The sequence below is a fragment of the Neolamprologus brichardi genome, chromosome 15, assembly GCF_056152115.1.
Source record: "Neolamprologus brichardi isolate AB-2024 chromosome 15, ASM5615211v1, whole genome shotgun sequence".
In the NCBI taxonomy this organism is placed as follows: Eukaryota; Metazoa; Chordata; class Actinopteri; order Cichliformes; family Cichlidae; genus Neolamprologus; species Neolamprologus brichardi.
The window spans coordinates 4221852-4242143 of NC_142118.1; the positions used below are offsets into that span (position 1 = coordinate 4221852).

General features: G+C 39.2%; 1 protein-coding gene across 6 annotated transcripts; it reads right to left on the reverse strand.

Moving 5' to 3' along the window:
* Positions 1-4462: 4462 nt before the first annotated feature.
* On the reverse strand, positions 4463-19718 carry LOC102796770 (solute carrier family 23 member 2-like). 6 transcript variants are annotated; one of them, XM_087852370.1, is made up of 13 exons: positions 19236-19718; positions 18508-18786; positions 14174-14308; positions 12857-13014; positions 10889-11048; positions 10486-10667; positions 9624-9744; positions 9386-9542; positions 9053-9306; positions 8726-8890; positions 8544-8652; positions 8353-8448; positions 4463-6571 (listed from the first exon to the last, which is right to left on the reverse strand). In XM_087852370.1, the coding sequence occupies exons 2-13, from the start codon at positions 18547-18549 to the stop codon at positions 6339-6341; spliced, it is 1812 nt and encodes a 603-aa protein (XP_087708496.1). In that variant the 5' UTR covers positions 18550-18786; positions 19236-19718; the 3' UTR covers positions 4463-6338. The 6 variants fall into 6 exon arrangements, with proteins under 6 accessions (XP_087708496.1, XP_087708495.1, XP_087708493.1 ...); XM_087852369.1 differs by having other exon boundaries at positions 18508-18820; positions 19011-19718; XM_087852367.1 differs by having other exon boundaries at positions 18508-18587; positions 18697-19718.
* Positions 19719-20292: the final 574 nt, after the last annotated feature.

Consider the following 20292-nt stretch of genomic DNA (forward strand, 5'->3'; position numbering starts at 1 on the left):
AAGAAGCTTTTCTGTCCCCCACTCGTTACCTGTATGAATGGCACCTGTTTGACCTCATCATCTGTATAAAAGACACCTGTCCACAGCCTCAACCAGTCAGACTCCAAACTCCGCCATGGCCAAGACCAAAGAGCTTTCGAAGGACACCAGGAAAAGAATTGTAGACCTGCACCAGACTGGGAAGAGTGAATCTACAATAGGCAAGCAGCTTGGTGTGAAAAAATCAACTGTGGGAGCAATCATCAGAAAATGGAAGACATACAAGACCACTGATAATCTCCCTCGATCTGGGGCTCCACGCAAAATCTCATCCCGTGGGGTCAAAATGATCATGAGAACGGTGAGTAAAGATCCCAGAACCACACGGGGGGACCTGGTGAATGACCTGCAGAGAGCTGGGACCAAAGTAACAAAGGTCACCATCAGTAACACACTACAACGGCAGGGAATCAAATCCCGCAGTGCCAGACGTGTTCCGCTGCTGAAGCCAGTGCATGTCCAGGCCCGTCTGAAGTTTGCCAGAGAGCACATGGATGATACAGCAGAGGATTGGGAGAATGTCATGTGGTCAGATGAAACCAAAGTAGAACTTTTTGGTATAAACTCAACTCGTCGAGTTTGGAGGAAGAAGAATACTGAGTTGCATCCCAAGAACACCATACCTACTGTGAAGCATGGGGGTGGAAACATCATGCTATGGGGCTGTTTTTCTGCCAAGGGGACAGGACGACTGATCCGTGTTAAGGACAGAATGAATGGGGCCAAGTATCGTGAGATTTTGAGCCAAAACCTCCTTCCATCAGTGAGAACTTTGAAGATGAAACGAGGCTGGGTCTTCCAACATGACAATGATCCAAAACACACCGCCCGGGCAACAAAGGAGTGGCTCCGTAAGAAGCATTTGAAAGTCCTGGAGTGGCCTAGCCAGTCTCCAGACCTCAACCCCATAGAAAATCTGTGGCGGGAGTTGAAAGTCCGTGTTGCTCGGCGACAGCCCCAAAACATCACTGCTCTTGAGAAGATCTGCATGGAGGAATGGGCCAAAATACCAGCTACTGTGTGTGCAAACCTGGTAAAGACCTATAGTAAACGTTTGACCTCTGTTATTGCCAACAAAGGTTATGTTACAAAGTATTGAGTTGTATTTTTGTTATTGACCAAATACTTATTTTCCACCCTGATTTACGAATAAATTCTTTACAAATCCTACCATGTGAATTCATGGATTTTTTTTTCACATTCTGTCTCTCACAGTTGAAGTGTACCTCTGGTGCAAATTACTGACCTCTGTCATCATTTTAAGTGGGGGAACTTGCACAATCGGTGGCTGACTAAATACTTTTTTGCCCCACTGTATACTTCCTGGTGCTGTATGCTTATTCATTTACATGTGTTTTGTTTTGTAAGCAGGCATTAACAGAAGTCTTCTGGCCAAAGACTGGAGCTCAGTCACTAGGAATTATTAAGGATGCCAAATCAACAGAAAAATCAGTGTGGATTTTAATTTTATAATCTTGCAATATTTCTGCTTCATTTCTGTGTTTCAAAATAACGTAAAACCCAAATTTAAAAAAACAAACAAACATAGGAAATATGTCACATGTTTAAACTAAGACATTTTACTATGTCATGAAAAATGTTAGCTCATTTTTTAAAAGGTTTGGATGGGTAAGTAAGTGGTACTACAAAGAATCCGCTTCGGGAACATTTTGTAACTCGGTTAACTCGTAACAGGTCAGTAACATGATTGGGAGTAAAAGGTTTCTCAGAAGTAAAAATGGGCAGAGGTTCACCAGTCTGCAGAAAACTGTCTACAAAGTGTAGAAATCATTTCAGAATAATGTTCCTAAATATAAAGTACTGAAAATTTGAATCAAAAACAGAGTCAAGTCATTAATATCAAAGCATGGGCTCAGAAACACTTCCAGAAATCACTGTCTTGGAACGCAGTTCATCGTGGCATGCACAGTCGCAGGTTAAAGCTCTATTGTGTGAAGAAGAAGCCGTACTATATGTGAACATGATTCAGAAATGCTGCTCTCTTCACCGGCTCAAAGATGTTTTAAAATGGACTGAGACAAAGTGGAAGAATCTTCTGTGGTCATAAAAAAATCTGAGGTTTTAATTTATTTTGTAAAATACCTAAAACCTGCCGGATGAAGATCTAGATCTAGGATCTAGATGAAGTCCTTTTCAGGGAAGGCTTTGCATATTTCAGCAAGACAATGCTAAACTGTGTACTGTCTTGTCCTAGGTCATTCTCTTAGGATCTTAAAGCAAGTTAGGGGTCCTTTGTGCCTTCCAGACCTATCCATTTTTGCTCCCATAACTGAAAACCTTTCTTTTTCACCTGGCGTGTTTAAGCTTTGGTCAGAATTAGGTCTTAACACTATTAAGGACCTCTACATCGACAATTGTTTCATTTGCTCAGTTGCAATCAAAATTTATGCTCCCCTCTGCTCATTTATTTAGATACTTACAAATGAGGAATTTTGTTAAAAACCCCTTCGCCCATCTGGATAAGGCCCCTGCTCATAGTGACTTTTATGATTATTTGATTAAAAATCCCACTTCCAAACACCTAATAAGCCAGTTTACTACACTTTTTACACTTGCACCTACAAACCACATCAAGGATGCTTGGATTAAGGACTTGGAAGTAGACATATCGGATGCTTTGTGGGCCCATGGGTTGAAGAAGACTAAAGAACGCTCTGTTAATGCCAGACTACAACTTATACAGTTCAAGGTCCTTCATCGTTTGCATTTTTCTAAAACAAAGCTCGGCAGCATTTTTCCATCTATTTTGTCTTTGTGTGACAGATGCAAAGCAATGGAAGGAACCCTTGGTCACCTTTTCTGGTCTTGCCCTACACTCAGGAGTTTCTGGGCAGAGATATTTAATATATATAACTGTATTTATGACATCAAATTAAAGCCGTCCTGAAGTCCTCTTCAGAAAGCCTTAATGTTTGGCATGATTGGAGCTAAAAGACTTATTCTCAGAGCCCGGAAATCACCATCTCCTCCATTGTTTAGGTTTTGGCTACGTGAGATGATTGCACGTTTGTATATTGAAGAGGTTCGTTATAGTCTGGCTGACACTCATTTTTAGTTTGTCAAAATCTGGGGCCCTTTTCTCAATCATATTAACGGGGATTCAACATAAACTTTAACCTATTTGACTGCATTTTGTGTTTGTGTGAAACTGCACTTCTGCTGGACCCTGATTCCTTCTTGGACTTGTTCCCCGCATCTTCTGGACTCTCTGTTGCCCTGTCTAACCTCACACAGAAGATCATCTTCTTTGGACACTGGTGTTTCTTTTGAACTTTTGATTTGTACTGGCTAACCGGTGTATTTTTTCTTTTCTTTCCTGTTTTTCTTTGTTTGTTTTTCTTTTTCTTCTGTGCTTGAATGTTATTATTTTTGAATCTTATGTCCTTTGTCCTAAAAGGGTTGGCGTAATAAGCAAATGCTTCAGCCAATACCTTTTGATTAGCCTTGTCTTATGCTTTCTTGCTTTGTGGTATTTCTTTGTTCTGTATTCATTGAGATATTTGAATACTAATCAATAAAATCAAATCAAATCAAAAAAAAAAATCAAATCTTTGTCTGGTGTGATTTTATGTAACTTCGAACTTACAATCTTATAAATAAACATTAAAAAAACTGTACTGTAAACCCTATTTATTTGTATTTTTCATTTTTTCCAATATTTGTATATTTGATATTTTTAATTGAGACTGTTCATAATGCCTCAGAACTATGCACCTCACCCCCCTTTTCTTTTTCCACATGTCTGCACTGGATAGGAGATGCTCTGAATCTCATTATACATGTATATAGTGACAATAAAAGGTATTCTATTCTATTCTATTCTATTTGTCACCAGCTGAATGCACATCGACAAACAAAAAATATGACAAATAAGACCCAGGACTGTTGAGCAGCTAGAATCCTCTATCAGACATAAATAGGACAACAGTTGACACAATTGTTACACAACTGAAACATATTACGTTTCCTGTGCTTTCCTCTGAATTAAATGTGTTTGTGTGTGATCTGAAAACAATCACATTCAGTTTGTTTGTTTTTAAATTGACACTTTACACAGCATCGCGACTTGTTTTGTGGCATTGGGGTTGCAATTCTGAGACTTTAGTTTATGAAGATTAATATGATCAATGTGTCTGTGAAAGGAAGGAACATACAATTTTAACTTTGTTGTTTCAAATTTTATTATTTAAAAGCTGTCAGAGTTTATTTGAAGGTAAACCAGTGTCATCATTTCTTCCACCAGTGAGCACGAGGAAACATCAAATTTATAGTCCCATTATTCCAGGCATAATCCTGGCAGTACACAGCAGTATAACCGGCTGCCTTACAAGTAACCCTGTTAGCTTTTGCTACAACAACACATGTAGTTTCTGTATGAAATAAAATACTACATGTCACAAACAGATTTGCTTCACTCGACCTTAGACGAGGTTCCTTCCTCACCGTTCTTCAGTGTGAAGACAATCAGTATTTCTGAGCGCCGATGTACAAGATATGCTCGACACCCAGCTCAGGAAATGAGCGGGCCGTTTCCCAAAGCGCTAACCTGATCTTTACTCTAGGAATAAATCATACTTTGTCAGGTGAGAGTGTTTCCTCTTTGTGAGTAAAAGTGTTCCCAATGTGCGCATAAACATGTAAAAATCTTAAGTTTAAATGAAACAAATGAATACAAAACAGTTATGGAAACACAATATTTTATAAATGTCTTTACTCTTATTTTCTTGACAATTCATAGCATTTAATACTCTCTGATGATGACCTTCAGGGCATAATTATGTTTCATTTACACACATAATTATGTATAATTATGTTGGGCTTGAGTCTTATAAACAGAAAAATAGCAGTTACCATGGAATTACAGCCCATAAATGAGGTCAGCTTACATATACTTCACATACCTTCACTGGATGCTTATTATTTACCACGTTTCAATGAATGAATGAACCAGCATCGTGTTTTGCCCGCAGTGTGGCTCTATCTACCGGCGATAAATGCACAGTCATTTTCTATTTCTCAAGGATTCTCTTTGAGCCTCACGCTGCTCCACTCAAACTCCATTTGCAGTGATAGTTGTGTCAGAAAATATAAACTTGGCATTTGAGATCTGATCTTTCAAGAGCTTACAATAGATCTCATAAAGCAGGGCACGTCACGGGACGCTGATGATTGAAAAAGAAAACAAAGGCGATTCCTCAGGGTTGAAGTCCCGTCAGTGAGTGGGAAGTGCTAAGTTATAATCTTTTATGCCACTGATATGCAGATCCCTGCTACAATTTGACACAAAACTTTGACTTACTGAGGAGGAACGCCACTTTCCAGAACACTGTGCAAAATTTAATATTCTGCAATATGTTCCCACCGAGGTACATCCAATCAAAGAAAATGTGAGATATCTAAAGTGCAAATTACGCTCAGTGCCTCGTTCTAGCACGCCATCCTGAAATAACATTAGGGTGCGCAACCAACCAATGACTTGTGGTCAAAATAGGCCCCGGGGAACACTGATGGCTCCACAGATCGCAGCATTGCACCATATCCCACCTGTCTGTCAAAGTTGCTCAGACAAAGGAAATGAATACAGAGGGAGAAAGATATGACAGCATGGAAGGCAGGGAGATTGAGAAGATGCGTTATCTGTGTTTGTTTTCGCTAAAGGAAACACAATAACAGCTCAGGGGGCTGCTGCTGTGGGTTTTTAAGCAGCTGCCTGAATGAATGGGGAGATGGTGCTGTGTGATAATAAATTTATCCACGGGCTAAATTTAATTTCCTTCGAAAGAGAAGAAAGACAAGCACATTATTCCAGTTTTCTGTTTCTGTTTGTGTGACCAGCACCAAGTTATTGGAAGATCTGGGAGTAATGGTGGCACACAGTAACACTCTGATCGCTCTGAAGTCCTCCTTTAATTGGTGTTGACAGAATCCGAGTCTTAGATATTTTTATTCCTTTTCGGTGCAGACAGGCTCAAACTGTCAAAATCTACTTTGCACATCAAAAATAAAGCGACTGCAGGTTTGACAGAGATAATCCCACTGTCTTGATCTTGTTTTTTTAAAGATGGACAGATCTCTATTTGCAATCAAGATCAAGCAGAGAGAGAGAGTTACCTTAAATGCATATATACCTGATATTTACAGCTAACCAGTACATGGTTCATTTTAAAAGATATCCATCAGTCAGTGATGCACGGTCTAAACACCAGAGTCTTTTCTGTGACACGTCTTGGTAAGAAACAAGCAGTTTGATTCAAACTAAGAAGCAAACTTAAGGTCGTTCAGATCCGTGTGCTGTACTCACTCCCCGGGCTCTGTGACACATGGTTGTCCTCCGACTGAGATCTGTGACGCTTGTGTGGGCAGAAAGGAATGTAACGAGCCCAGGATTGAGATTGGAGGTGAGAAGTTATGCCAAACGGAAGATCATACACCTCATCAGTTTCCAAACTGCTGCTTGAGTCTTGAAGATACACGTTTTCCCAGGCTAAGAGGCCACGTTCTCGTTTAGTCCCTGAATGGTATGAAGAAGGCTGTTAGTTGAATATGCCACACCCTTATATGTACACATATACAGTGTAAAACAAGCTCAGTCACTGCTGATATGTCAGCTAACTGCTCCTAGATGTGTATGACTTTAAGCCGGGGTGACATACTGCATATAGTGTGTTTGAAGAAGATACGTTTGACTCCATTATTTCCCAAAGCCACAACACATTGATCTGCATGTTTGAGTTGGTACAGTTTTTATGCTGGATGCCCTTCTTAATACAACCTCCCCATTTATCCAGGCTTGAGACCAGCACTGGGGGCAGATTATTTGTGACCTCCTCAGGCTGGGAGAACACCAGGGAGCCACAGTCCAATGTATATACTATTAGCTGTCGGTAAATTTGTTAATTTCTGCTGTGAGGTTGGCCATTTAACATGAGTGCCTATGAGGATTGACTCCCTTTTAAAGGGACTGCGGTCTTTTGCATTTCTTGGTTAGCTTTATTTATTAGTAATTCTACCATTTTGAATTAACACCACACAGGAAGTCTGTCATTTTTAATTGATTTTGGTGCCATTTTTATATTATTCAGTCGTTGTACTTTTTCAAACTCCTCCTAGGGTTGTAATTGTATCAATTTCATATTTGGTTTGTCTAAACAACAGAGCTGGGAAATGTTATATTGCAAACTTTTTGAGTCTTTGTATCTGTGGCACTGTGGTGAATTTCGAACACTTGCCATGGAATTTTAATTTGCTGTCATTCACTTATAGATTATTCAATCTGGCCCAGACTTCTTTCTGATATTTCCATTTAAACGAAGATATTTTTATAGAAATATTTAATGGTAGTCATAGTGCCCCTTTGTGGCAACGAGAAATGCCATGAGTTTTGTCCATAACATTTTGAAATTATGGCAATTATGAGATAGAGGTCTCAGAAACTCATGTAGCAAATATGATACAAATGGCATTTGGCTATAAGGTTAAGCAGTTAGTGGTACTACAATTTGAAAACTGAGTTTTCATCAAAGGATGTGACATTGGTGCCATGTTGAACACTGATTTTTGGCAATGAAACAGGTAATTGCTGTATATCTCAAGTATACATTGTCCGGTCAGCCCCAGACTTCACATGTTTGATAAGAGTCAGAGTCTGGAGACTCTGGAGGTCACACTTATAACAACAGGAAATCAACAGTAGGTGATAATCATCATCCCATGTACATGAAACTTTTATTGGTGGTTCCATGCATGATATACAGCAGTGTGTCTTATAATTAGTGGTTATTCTCCATCACCACCTAGTGGGCGTGGTGGGTGGGTGGGGGTGTGGGTTCAGTAGCCAATTTAAGCAACAACCAATCAGCATCCAAGGCTTAAAACATCCACATAACCACAAAACTCCTCATCTAAAACACGGTTGAGCTGTAGCATGGCTCGACAGCAGCACCACTGAGATGCACTGATTGCAGCTTTAACTGTATTTATTAGTCCCATTGAGATACCTCTGTTTTGCAAGTGAGACCTGCCCAAGGTAGCTGCGATAAAATCTACTATTTTTTTCAGTCCCCTGATGCCATCTCTTCACAAGTCACAGTAGAAAAAGTAGAGCTATTACTAATATAATTACCTATACATTCAAGCATACACGCATGCTGAGGAGGCAACATCCCAAAAGCAGGGCCATACGACTAGTATACTTCAATGATATGCTGGTATAAATATGTACTTTAAATACATCTGTGCCATTTGTTATGAAAAGTCTGTATTATTCAAGAGAAGCCATCCATTTCAGCTTACCAGGAATTGTGTTATCTAAGAAGAAGCCAAGGAACCCTCCTACAAACATATGAGTAGTCAACAATATTTGCAACACTTGATCCACCTCGTTGACACCTGAGAGAAAAAAGTATCACAAAAGATTTTGGATGATTTGCTTTTTATTTAACATTAAAAACTATTTATAGTGATGTTTTCAATGGTGATTTTACCTGTGTCCAGAAAAGTGGGATTCTTCATGATCCAATTTGGAATAACAAGTGCAGAAAACATGGAGAAACCAAATATAAAGATATTCCGAGAAGAATTCATATCTGTGGACTGCCATGTAAGATGTGTCAGCAAAACACAGATAATAACATGATTTAAAAAAAGGATTTAGCACGTTGTTTACCTGCAGATTAGAAATTCCAGCAGCTCCTATGACTCCAAACATGATCATGAACATCCCTCCAATCACAGGTGTAGGGATGGTTGTGAAGATTGCTCCAATTTTTCCCAGCATCCCCATCAAAATCATGACAAATCCACTCAGAAGAATCACTGTTCGGCTGCCCACCTGTTGCCAAATGAAACATCATGCGGTTCATATGTTTTGCCCGGGTAATCAGGACCCACAGCCTCACTCATAAATTAGATTTGCAGTCTTGATCCTTGTGTTGAAAGATAATAAAGCTCCGGAGTGGAACATTTTATGCAATTCATATTCACAGTGTCTTACTCTGGTGATGCCGAGGGCTGCCACATTCTCGCTAAACGAAGTAGTGCCATTGCCCGTGCCAAACGCCCCTGCCAACAGAGACCCGACTCCCTCGACACCGATGCCACGATTGATGGCGTGCTTGGGGGGAGGCGGTGCTCCTGACAGCCTGGCACATGCATGGTAGTCACCCACAGACTCTGCCATGGAGCATATTATTCCAGCAATAATGCCAACCACACCTGCCAGGCTAACAGTTGGCAACCCCCATTTACCTGAATAGGTAGGTCAACAGTTAGGCTTCTTACTGCTGAATACATCTTTTGGCATTGTTTTAATTCCCTGTGGACTCACCAGGATAAGTAAATGTGAACCAAGAAGCCTCACTCACGACATTTCCCTTCACATCTGTGCGAGCCAGGTAGCCGTATTCATCTGGATCAGATGGCAGGACATCATAGATGGTGAGGAGGTAGCAGACTAACCATGAGACTGCAATGCCCAGGAGAATCTAATCAACATCTAACGTTAGTATTAGAGCCAGTGTGTTTTTGCTACATCAAATATGAAGTCGAATTTTAAGAGAACATACTGGCATTATCTGAAAGAGAAAGAACTTTGAGACGTGCAGTTTCTTGATCTTGTCGTATGCAGGAACAGGGATTGGTATGCGGCGGAGGTATTGAGAGAAAAGGATGATCAGCACTGTGGTCCTGTGCATAGAAAAGAATAAGCAAAAGGTGATGATGTGCAAACAAAAACTCAAAAAACATCAACACAAACTGCTGACTTTAACTAATTTAATTGCATGTAAAATTCCCAGGTCATTTTGTTACCTAAGTACAAGTTGTTACATTTTATAGAATATAGTCGAATGAAATTATTTGATTGTTTGATACCAAACACATTTTCCTTAAAGATTTTTGTATTTTATTAAATAAATCTTTGATTTTTTAAAAATATTTCAGTGCATTTTACTCAAAATGATGACTTCATATTTATTGTGTCATTGGAAACCCATATGGAAAATATATATATAAATCTTATAAAGTTTGTATCTGTCTTGTGTGAAACTTGTATGAAAAGCATACAAGAGTGAAAACAGATATAAGATCCCTTGAAAAATTATATAAATGAAACTTGTATGTTTTGAAAACTTACTAAAACAATATATGAAAGTGGCCACTTGCATGAGTAAATCATATAAGCCTTATATGATTCACTATATGAAGTAGGCCACATCTGATGCAAGTTTTTTATACGTTTTTTCTATTTCTTTTCCATATGGGAAGATACTGGTGATACCACTGTAGACACCATGTTTAAATCACTAGCTTTTGGCTGCATACTAAACCACGACAAAGCAGAATTTACATCCTGATGTAAGTCTAGACTGTGACCTCATGGGATGAAAATCTTCAACCCCATACTGATGCTTCAGAGTGGTTACATACATAGCAGAAATGCCCCAGTGGCTGCCTGCCTTCACTCCAGCTGAGTCGTACACCGACAGGCCTATGAGTGACACGGTTGGAGCAATGGTTAAAGGGCCAATGAAGCGCATGAGGAAGCCGATGAGGCCAGAGAAACCAACCAAGACCTGGAGGAGAGAGGCCACCATAATAGAGCCCTGCAGCTGTGGACAGGAACATAGTGTTCAAGAACATCAGTATCAATGTCACCGTGCTTTCTTTGGCTGAGTGATAGACTTAAACAATGAGTACAACTTGTTACTTCCTGGAGTGCAAACCACATGTGTTCACTGAATAAATCATGAGCTCTGCAGAAGTGCTGTTATGTTTTTGTTAGCGTGCTTTTAAGCGAAGATTTGGATGCGCGGAATTTGCATTGGCTCACTGTTCTCATGCGGGTCTGCCACACTTCTATGAAGACAGGTGAGGAGGTATTGACCAGGCTGGCATTCTTGGTCCAAGCTGGGCATTCCCAGTCTGGCATGGACAACAAGGCCATGGCTGGGGTCACCAAGGCAAATGTACCTCCCTGTAGGATGGGAAGCCTAGACGTGTGACACAAACAGTAATAACTTTCAGATAAACAGACAATCAGTTAGACCCATAGTTAGCACATGGTATGCTAACAAAAGAAGACAGTAGGTCATTAAGCACAAGCTAGCGGATTCAATTTTCTTTTTAGTAAGCTTGTTTGTTTTTTAGCCTAAATATGTCATAAGTACATTTTTTTTTTTATTAATTCCTGTCATAAAAATGTGATTGGGCTTTAGTAAAAGAAACAAAGTATCTATGCAGTGTTGGGCAAGTTACTTCGAAAAAGTAATTAATTATAGTTAGTAGTTACTTCTTCAAAAAAAGTAACTTAGTAACTGAGTTACAATATTCTAAAAGTAATTAATTACTTGAAAAGTAACTATTGCATTACTTTAAAAAAACATTTAACCCTCTGGGGTCCAGGGTATAATTGGCTATTTTTAACTACTTTTGATGTTTCCTCCACATTTTACCTTTAAAAACTATTTACTTTGCTTTGTTTGGTATCATCCTTTTCAGTACAACCTCACGTGTCTGAATTTACAGTCATGTTTTCATTTTGACAAACTGTATTAACACAACTGATCTAAAATCAGACAAAAAACATAAAATCAGAGTAGAAAAATGTATATTTTTTACTGTAACAACCACAAACATGTTTATTGAATCATATTTCATAACTTTAAATGCAAATATAAATTGTCAATTTTAAAATCCTATGCACAAGTTTTGCAAACAACAAAGTTATTTGTTATTTGTTAAATAAAAATAAAATAACCATTTCAAACTATTTACAGAACAATCAGCCGTTCTTCAATAAGATCCCACACAAATTATTTGTGCCACTCCAAATTTTTCTGTCCACTATAAAGGAGAACATCACAGCCTGATACCTGCAGGTCTGACAGCAGCAGGTGTATCACTGCTGTTTCTACCTGGAGACAGCAGTCACCTCATTGTTCTGACACACAACACAAAACTATCCACAACACTACACACTAACTACACAAGACAACACATTAACTACACACTCCAAACACGCTAAATGTCACAAATCTCTCACATCTCAAAACTCGCTGTCTCTTTTTCTGCTGTCTTTCTTTCTCTCTCTCTCTCTCGCCGTCACTCCTAAAACTTCCCCTGTTTTTTTGTTTGTTAATTTTTTGCTCATAAGCAGAGAGTGCTCGAAACATGACGAAACTATTGAGGAAAAAACCCTGCGTAAACATTGTTTATCATGACTCTGGTTTTACGTGGCCTATCAACACAGTTTAAAAACTGGTATCTATCACCTTGTTGCTTTGTCATCTTGAAGTGGTCATGAAATTGGCTTACCACGACTACTTTATTCTTCCTCAGTCAAACAGCAGCACTCATGCGATTGTTTCGCCCCCTTAGCTCCAGGTGTTGTGCTAGACAGTGACCGTGATTACCGTCCACGGGAGCGCGCGCAGCTGCTTAAAGCTGTAGCGATTACTTATGTAAACAGTTAAGTTAACAGGTAAGCTGAACACAGCTTCAACTGTCTGTTTGTTGAAAAATAGTAACGGACCGCATCATTTCTTGTTAGTAACTGCAACGGCGTTGTAACAATAGGAATAGTAATTAGTTAGATTGCTCGTTACTGAAAAAAGTAACGCCGTTATTCCCATCACTGTATCTATGTAAGTATTAGAATTTTACTGAATTTTTGAACATGGTCTTGCTCATCCACGGCAGCAACATCTTGTGCAGACAGAGTTTGTATTAACTATTAAGTCAATATCAGACCATCCCTAAAGGATACAAAGCAGCAATAACCCAGCAGCAGCACTATTACCTGACACCGAAGATGACCTGCAGAATCGTGCACAGGCCAGAGACGAAGAAGATGTTGTTAATGAGCTGACTCTGGGTCAGGCTGTCATGCTGCAGACATAGGCCCTCTGAGAGGATGAGAGGGATGGAGATTATCGCACCAAATGCTGTCAGGTAATGCTGTAGAAGAGACAAACAGCGATGATGATGACAAAACGATGGCAGTGATTACACTCTTACCAACATTAGTGAAACAGAGAGAGCAGGAGGCCTATAAGGCATCCGTGTCGCTTACGGTATGGGGTCATTTTTTGTATTTGTACACAAACAAAAAGGGGTTGCTTTTAGACTCCTTAACTGCTGTTGTGATGTTTACAGTTGGATCTCTGTCCACCACTACACTGTCAAAAGTAAGTGGACAACCTAATGTAATAAGAAATACAAGGATTGTGTTTAATACTTGAAAATCACTTGCAGTTACTGACTGCCTGAAGTCTAGAACCCATGGACATCATCAAAAGCAAACATGTCCTCCCCTGAGACACTTTGCCACAGAAAAATATCGAATTTCTTTACCTTTTATGTCATTATTTGTTTAGTCTGTGAAATACTCGCCAATCAGTTTGGCAGTATTTGGTTGAATCTGAGCAGAGAGTACAGCCCTGTACACTTTACAATGCATCCTCCTGTTTCTATGAGCAGTCACATCATCAATAAACACCATTAGCAGCCACTCATGCACGTGCCTTAACATCAGTTCCACCATACTTCACAGATGATGTGATATGAGCTGTTCCTTTCGTTCTTCATATGTTTTCCAGAACTGTTCAGTCTCTGTTAGATGTTTAAGTCTAATCTGTCTGCACCTTTTTGCATTTACATCCATGAAGAAGTCTCACAGAGGTAAACCTACCTCCTTGAGAGTGTTCTTAAAGTTCTTTTTCTTAGCCATGGAAAAAAGTCTGGTATCGTGCACTTTAGTTGTCACCTGTGGTCTTTCAGGAATTTTGATGTTGCTGAGTTGACCTGTGCATTGATTCCTTTTAAGATTATTATGACCACTCCTACTGTTTTTGCTTTCTCTGGTTTATTTTGAATTTTCAGCCCAATTATAGATTTTTTTGTTTGCAGAAACATGTCTTTGGATCTCATTTGAGAGGGAAATCCAAATCTAAATTCAGCCCTTAAACTGCTTGCTAAGTGGGTATCCAGTTACTTTTGACCCTCTGAAAATAGGGGGCTTTGTCATTGTTCAAAAACTTTTGGATCTGATTATAAATGACTGATAAATGGATGAAAAAGACAACAATACACTAATCACATCAAAGATTAAACACACCTGAATGGCCAAGAAAATGCACAGGTACCAAGGTGGAACATCAGTCACACAATACGCCGGTTTATTTCTGTCTCCATCTGTTTCAGACGTTTTACACGCCTTTCCTTTGAGGTGATCATTAACTTGCTCATCCATCTGTAATATCATAGAAAAAAAAATCAATTAAAAAATCTATACAAAAAAAATCAGTATGCCAAAAATAAAAGGAGATGAAAAATCATTATCTCAGGACTAGTTCACTTCCAGTTTATATAAAAACAGGGAACAAAGATTTTACTGAGGACACACAGTGCTTTAAGAAATTTATTATTATAATTGTTGTTTCTGTAACGGTTAATCCACCAGCATGTGCAAGCTCTATAACTGAAATAATAGTTTTGATTGTAAAATACAATTATAGTTGTCCATGAATTTTGAAATTTACACTTTTATAAAAAACAAAACAAAACAACAACCAATAAAACAGTACATAATCATTTTTAACTAGGATGCTAAATATACGAAAAAATTTAATTATTTTAGTTTTCAAACAAAGTTTTTTGACAGATGCTAAAATGTGTGAATTCTCGTTTTTATGACAGGTGGTCCAATGAATTTTTTAAAGCACTGTACTAGTATAATGACCTGCCTTCAGCTGCTTTTTATGACTTGCAAATATTCATTATTTAACGCTGAATCATTGAATAATTTGAGGTTTTATGTGCACGTTCAGGCAGAGAGTAGATGCAATGGAATGCACAGACATTATAAAGTATTTTATTCCTTTATTGGACTCGTATGTTTAAAAGAAAATACCATATTGTGTATTGTGTGTGCTCTAAACTGCAGCAAGCACTAGTAGGTTGCAAAACTTTCTCACCCTTTACTCCCACTGGATCACTTAGAACAGAGTTAAGCGCAGCTCTTATTGCAGTTAAAGGCAATCTGAACGTTTCCAGGTGCCCATTGATGCTGACCTTATTTAGAAAGAATGCTCAAAGAAGCAAACAATGCTATCTTTTACAAAAACACGTTATTGTACTCACATCAAACGCAAGATTGTCGAGTCCACTGCTGTCCATCCCAGAAGCCATTGAAATTTCAAAATGAAGTAGATTTTCTAACAAGAGATGAACCGAACTGTATGTACAACAATGTACTAACAAGCAGCTGTTACTTGTTAAGGAGCCAAAGGTGGACAGGACGTTGTAAAGGTGTCTTACTGGCAGTGTCTGCCTTTCAGAGTATCACATTTATAGCTAGTACTGTTATGGTCATCCCAGGACTAAGTTCAACTTCGGGCACCCGTGTTAATTATTTTTTAACCATGTGGACTTCCTAGCGCTAAAAGCAAGTTAGGAAAACAAGGTAAATAAATGACACTGACTATTGCATTTGTTCATATATTATCCAGTTTCTGTGAGTTAAAAATTATGCACTTTTGCTTTCAAGGTCTGGTGTGACCCCTGCTTTTTGCTCCTGGACATCAGCTAATGGGAATTTTTGCCCAATTGTCTAATTTGGATTGAATTTTCCAAAAAACACTGATTTATTGAGCCTCATTCTTCTTATTCTATATGTGGTAGAACAGCCAGTGTGCTTAAGGTCACTGTTTTTCTTTATGCACCAAATTCATCTTCAAAGAATTCAGAATTTCTTGCTCTATCAATGATTACAACCTATCCCAGCTCGATGTAGGAAAACAGACACTATTATGCTCCCTCCACCGTGCTTTACCCTGGGATAGAAGATGCTGCAGTGCCAGTGTTTTTGTTTTCCATCTCCTCACTGCAAAAAGGTCCTCGGGTCAAATCCACTGGGCGATTGTGGAATTTGCATGGTCTCCCCTTGTCTGCATGGTTTTACACCTGGCACTCTGGCTTATATACCAAGCATGTTATGTTAATTGGTTAATTGTCTGTCTCTCTGTGTTGGTCCTGCGACTTGTCCAGGATGTCCCTTAGCTCTTGCCCTATGACAGTGAGGATGTTGTGACACTGAATTGGATAAATGGAAAAAAATAAGTGAATGGATTTTATTTACATAGATAATCTTTAATTGCATTCATGACTCGTGTTCAAATATGATGATTTAATGCAAAAAGCATAAAAATTAAAAAGGTTGACTTCCAGGCACCTAACTTACTCTAAATAATCATAAAGTCCAGTAAAAGCTTTGATAAGTTGACAGAAAGCAATTTATAGTTTGTAGATTATATATCAGCAGTAGTGATAAAATGTTGTATGATTATAGATGGTGCATGATTGGGGATATACTTCCCAGCAAGGAGAAAGAGATGTGAGAGAAATGTGGCCATGCAGAGCTGTACGTCCTGCTGTATTCTTGCTGCATGTCAGCAAGAATGCCGGAAAACTAATAAACTAAAAATCCTGAAACTTGGCGGAGAGGTGGTGTGATGGTTCAGAGATGAAAGCGTCCAAATACATAACACCAGAGGCAGATAAAAAGATTGAAAACACTGAGTCTAGGCCTGGGGTCTCATGCCTTAAGCAAAATACACAAGGGAAAAGGTAAAAGGCAAGGTCCAAAAATCCCAAAGCACACATGAAACTTTTAAGAGACAAAGTATGAATTAAAGTAAAGGATATTCTCAAGTCATACACAAGGAAATCTACAAGAGAACATGAGGAAATAAATGTATAAATATAAATGGGAGGTTCAGTGGTGAGTACGAGCATAAAATAAATCTGGCAAATGTGAATATGAGTGGGTGCATGAACTCACCAATCATTTTGTATTTCCTTCTGATATCTGTAGCTGAGCTGAGGTGACGCAAAAATTTCTCCGTTGTGGGATCAATAAAGTCTTATCTTATCTTATCTTATCTTCTTAACAATAAAACCACTTGTGGGTGGTAGCAATCCTTTGCAGGTTTTAGGGTGGGGCCTAATCATTGCTGTAAGTGGGTGTGTTTGTTTGACAGTAATGTTCAGCTATGCGATATCAAAGTAGCATCGACCCAAATACCAGCACACGATGTAATGTTTCCCAGTGCAATATTAACAAGATGACACTGTTCCCATCACCTCTCTGAGGGTTTAATGCTGAGATCAGAGTACACCGAGGTAAATGATTGTCCGATTAAACTCATGACGAAGAAAACTCACGGAAAACTTTAAAAAAAAAAAATGAAGCAGAATGCAACATTAATATGTCATAGAGAGGATTTTAAAAATTGTTTTCTTTCTTCTTTGATTTGCTGATTTCACGTTGAACTCATAGATAACACTGACAGATTCTACTTGATGGCTTATAGTTTCCATGTGAGACTTCTATTACAGACTATTACAGGTTACAAAATTGTTAGATAAAAAGATTCATGCCTAGTGTCCAGTTAGGTAACAGAAATGATCTTATCAAGCACAGAAAGAGGGTCAATTGCAGTCCTGTGCTTTGTCTCTACAGCAGCAACATTTAGGTGTTTGATATGAGATCATAGCAACCCAGACTCACCTACTTTTCAAAGCTAAAGTCAGTGTAATCCATGGCAAGTTCACACAGTTGTCTCACCTATTCTGACTGAGCTGAAGCAATTACACTAGCAGAAACAGAACTACGGGATAATAAAACCAGATCCACCCCAAAGTCAAGAGAAATCCTTTTACTGGGTGTAGATATTTAGTTAGCAGCGCCACAAGCAAGCTCTTTGCACTTTGAGATAATTCTAATATCTGTGTCTGTGCTCGCAATGTGAGCTCCGCGAGCACACTTAGAAAGTCATTTATATTCTAAATTACTCTTTGCAGAACACCATGCTTTAACGTCACTGGCAAATTATTAGCACCCTGCAACATTTTCATATGCAGTGCCTCTTTATCATTTTGTATCATTACCAGACAGATTAATTTTTTATATTCTGACATTAGAAAAGCATTTCAGTCAATTTGTGTGGATAGAGCAAGTAAAACATGAGCTCTTTGATCATTAAAACACTGAAGTATTTTCTGTAATGTGTTTTGTTGCAAGTATTTACAGTGGAGGAAATTTAATCCCCTGCTGAACTTTTAAGTTTGTTCGCTTGTGAATAAATAAATAGTCTGTAATTTTTATGGTGCTTTCATTTTAATGGATGCAGACAGAATATAAACCAAAAATCCAGAGGAAAAAACATTACAGAAAAAGTTATAAATTGATTTGCAGAATTTGCTAGAACTCTGGCTGCCACACATTGGTTGTATGCCCATTAAAATCAGTCATCCAGTCATTTACAGGTACTCATAATCTCCGTACACAGAATTAGTTTCTTCCATTCCAACCTCTCCACTACAGTGTGCAAGACCAAAGAGCTATCAGTTATTTGGCCAAGGAAGAAATATTAAATGACCATCACTTGCCTTGGTCTGAAGATCTTGCTTCATGGGGGTGAGGATGAACATGAGAAAGATGGAGGATCAGCCCAAAACTTGTTAACGATCTGAAGGCAGTTTGAATCAGAGTCACCAAGAAAACCTGTGTTAACTAACTACATTGTAATGGACTGAAATATTGCTGGTCTTTGTGCTCAAGAAGACACGAATGTACACCTGTTTTATGAATGATTCAGAGAAGGCTTGGGAGCCGGTGCTGCGTTCAGATGAAACCAAAATCGAGCTCTTTAGTATCGACTTGACCCGCTGTGCTTGGAAGAAGAGAAATGCTGAGAATGACCTAAAGACAGTGTTGGGAAGGTTACTTTTAAAATGTATTCCATTACAGATTACATGTCCCAAAATGTATTCTGTAACGTATTCCGTTACGTTACTCAATGAGAGTAACGTATTCTGAATACTTTGGATTACTTAATATATTATCATGCTGTTCACAACTACGTGAATGTACTATTGCTGTGATTTATTACTGTTACTGAAGGTCCGCGGCTCCGAACCGTAGGAAAGGGACCTCTGGCTAATACTGTGGGTTCTGTGTCAGGCTTGTAGCCGAAAACTAGCTTTACTTTGTTGTCTGGGTCAACTTTGCTAGCGAGAGACAGAGAGAGGCGTTGAAAGGCTGCTCCAACGGAACTTATTATTTTTGGAGGAAAACACGAACACGGTGTACAGTCGAGTCTTAATAGCTTACTTACAACTGGGCTCGTCAGCCACTCTTCTTGGCTGCAGTGGTTATTATTATATTTACATGCTTCCAGCTCCCGTTTTTGCTCGATGACAGCTGTACTTTTCCTTTTTCTCCCTCCCTCGCTCGCTCACAGACACATACCGTGTATGGCAGTCCATTCTCCCTGCAGCACGGTGTTACCGCGCCAGATCCGCGGTCCTGAACCGTAGTAAGGAAACCTCTGGCAGTTACTTGAAAGTTGCAGCTTACTATACAGGTCAACTCCGCTAGCAAAAAGATCGAAGGAGGCGTAGGAAACTGCTTCACCGAACTTTATTCCTTCTCCCAGGCACGAACACCGCGTACAGTGGGCTGAAACAGTCTACTCACAGCGAGCATCGCCGACACAACTCTGGCTGTCAAGGGAGTTATGATATTCCTTTTATTTATTTCCTTTCCGTCTCTTCTGTAGCTAACCGTTACTTTTCTTCTTCTCCGCTCTCTCTCTCTCCACACCCACACACGGCAGTCCCGCTACACACATTCCAAAATACATTTCCCATCAGGCTTCACCCTTAAAGGGCCATGCCTGTAACAACGGACTACACTGCCTATGATGCTACATTCTTTAGAGCTATACCGGTAGCATTCTGCCTATTAGCTTAGCACAACAACAACAAAAAGGCCTCTCTCACCCAGGAAACACGCAGAGAGAGCGTCACCCTGTAACCATGGCAACCATAACGCTGCCGCCTGGAACAACAGAACGTAGCTGTCAAACAAAACCCAAACAGTCCTGACCCGCGACAATATGAAACAGGGAAGTACCGCCGTGTAATCCATTTATTTCAACAAAGTAACTGTATTCTAAATACCACCTTTTTAAACGGTAACTGTAACGGAATACAGTTACTCATATTTTGTATTTTAAATACGTAACGGCGGTACATGTATTCCGTTACTCCCCAACACTGCCTAAAGAACATCTCTCCACAGTAAAGCAGGGAGGTGGAAACATTATTCCTACGCCTGTTTTTCTCCTGTGGATACAGGACGCCTTCTCATCTTGGATGAGAACCTCCTCT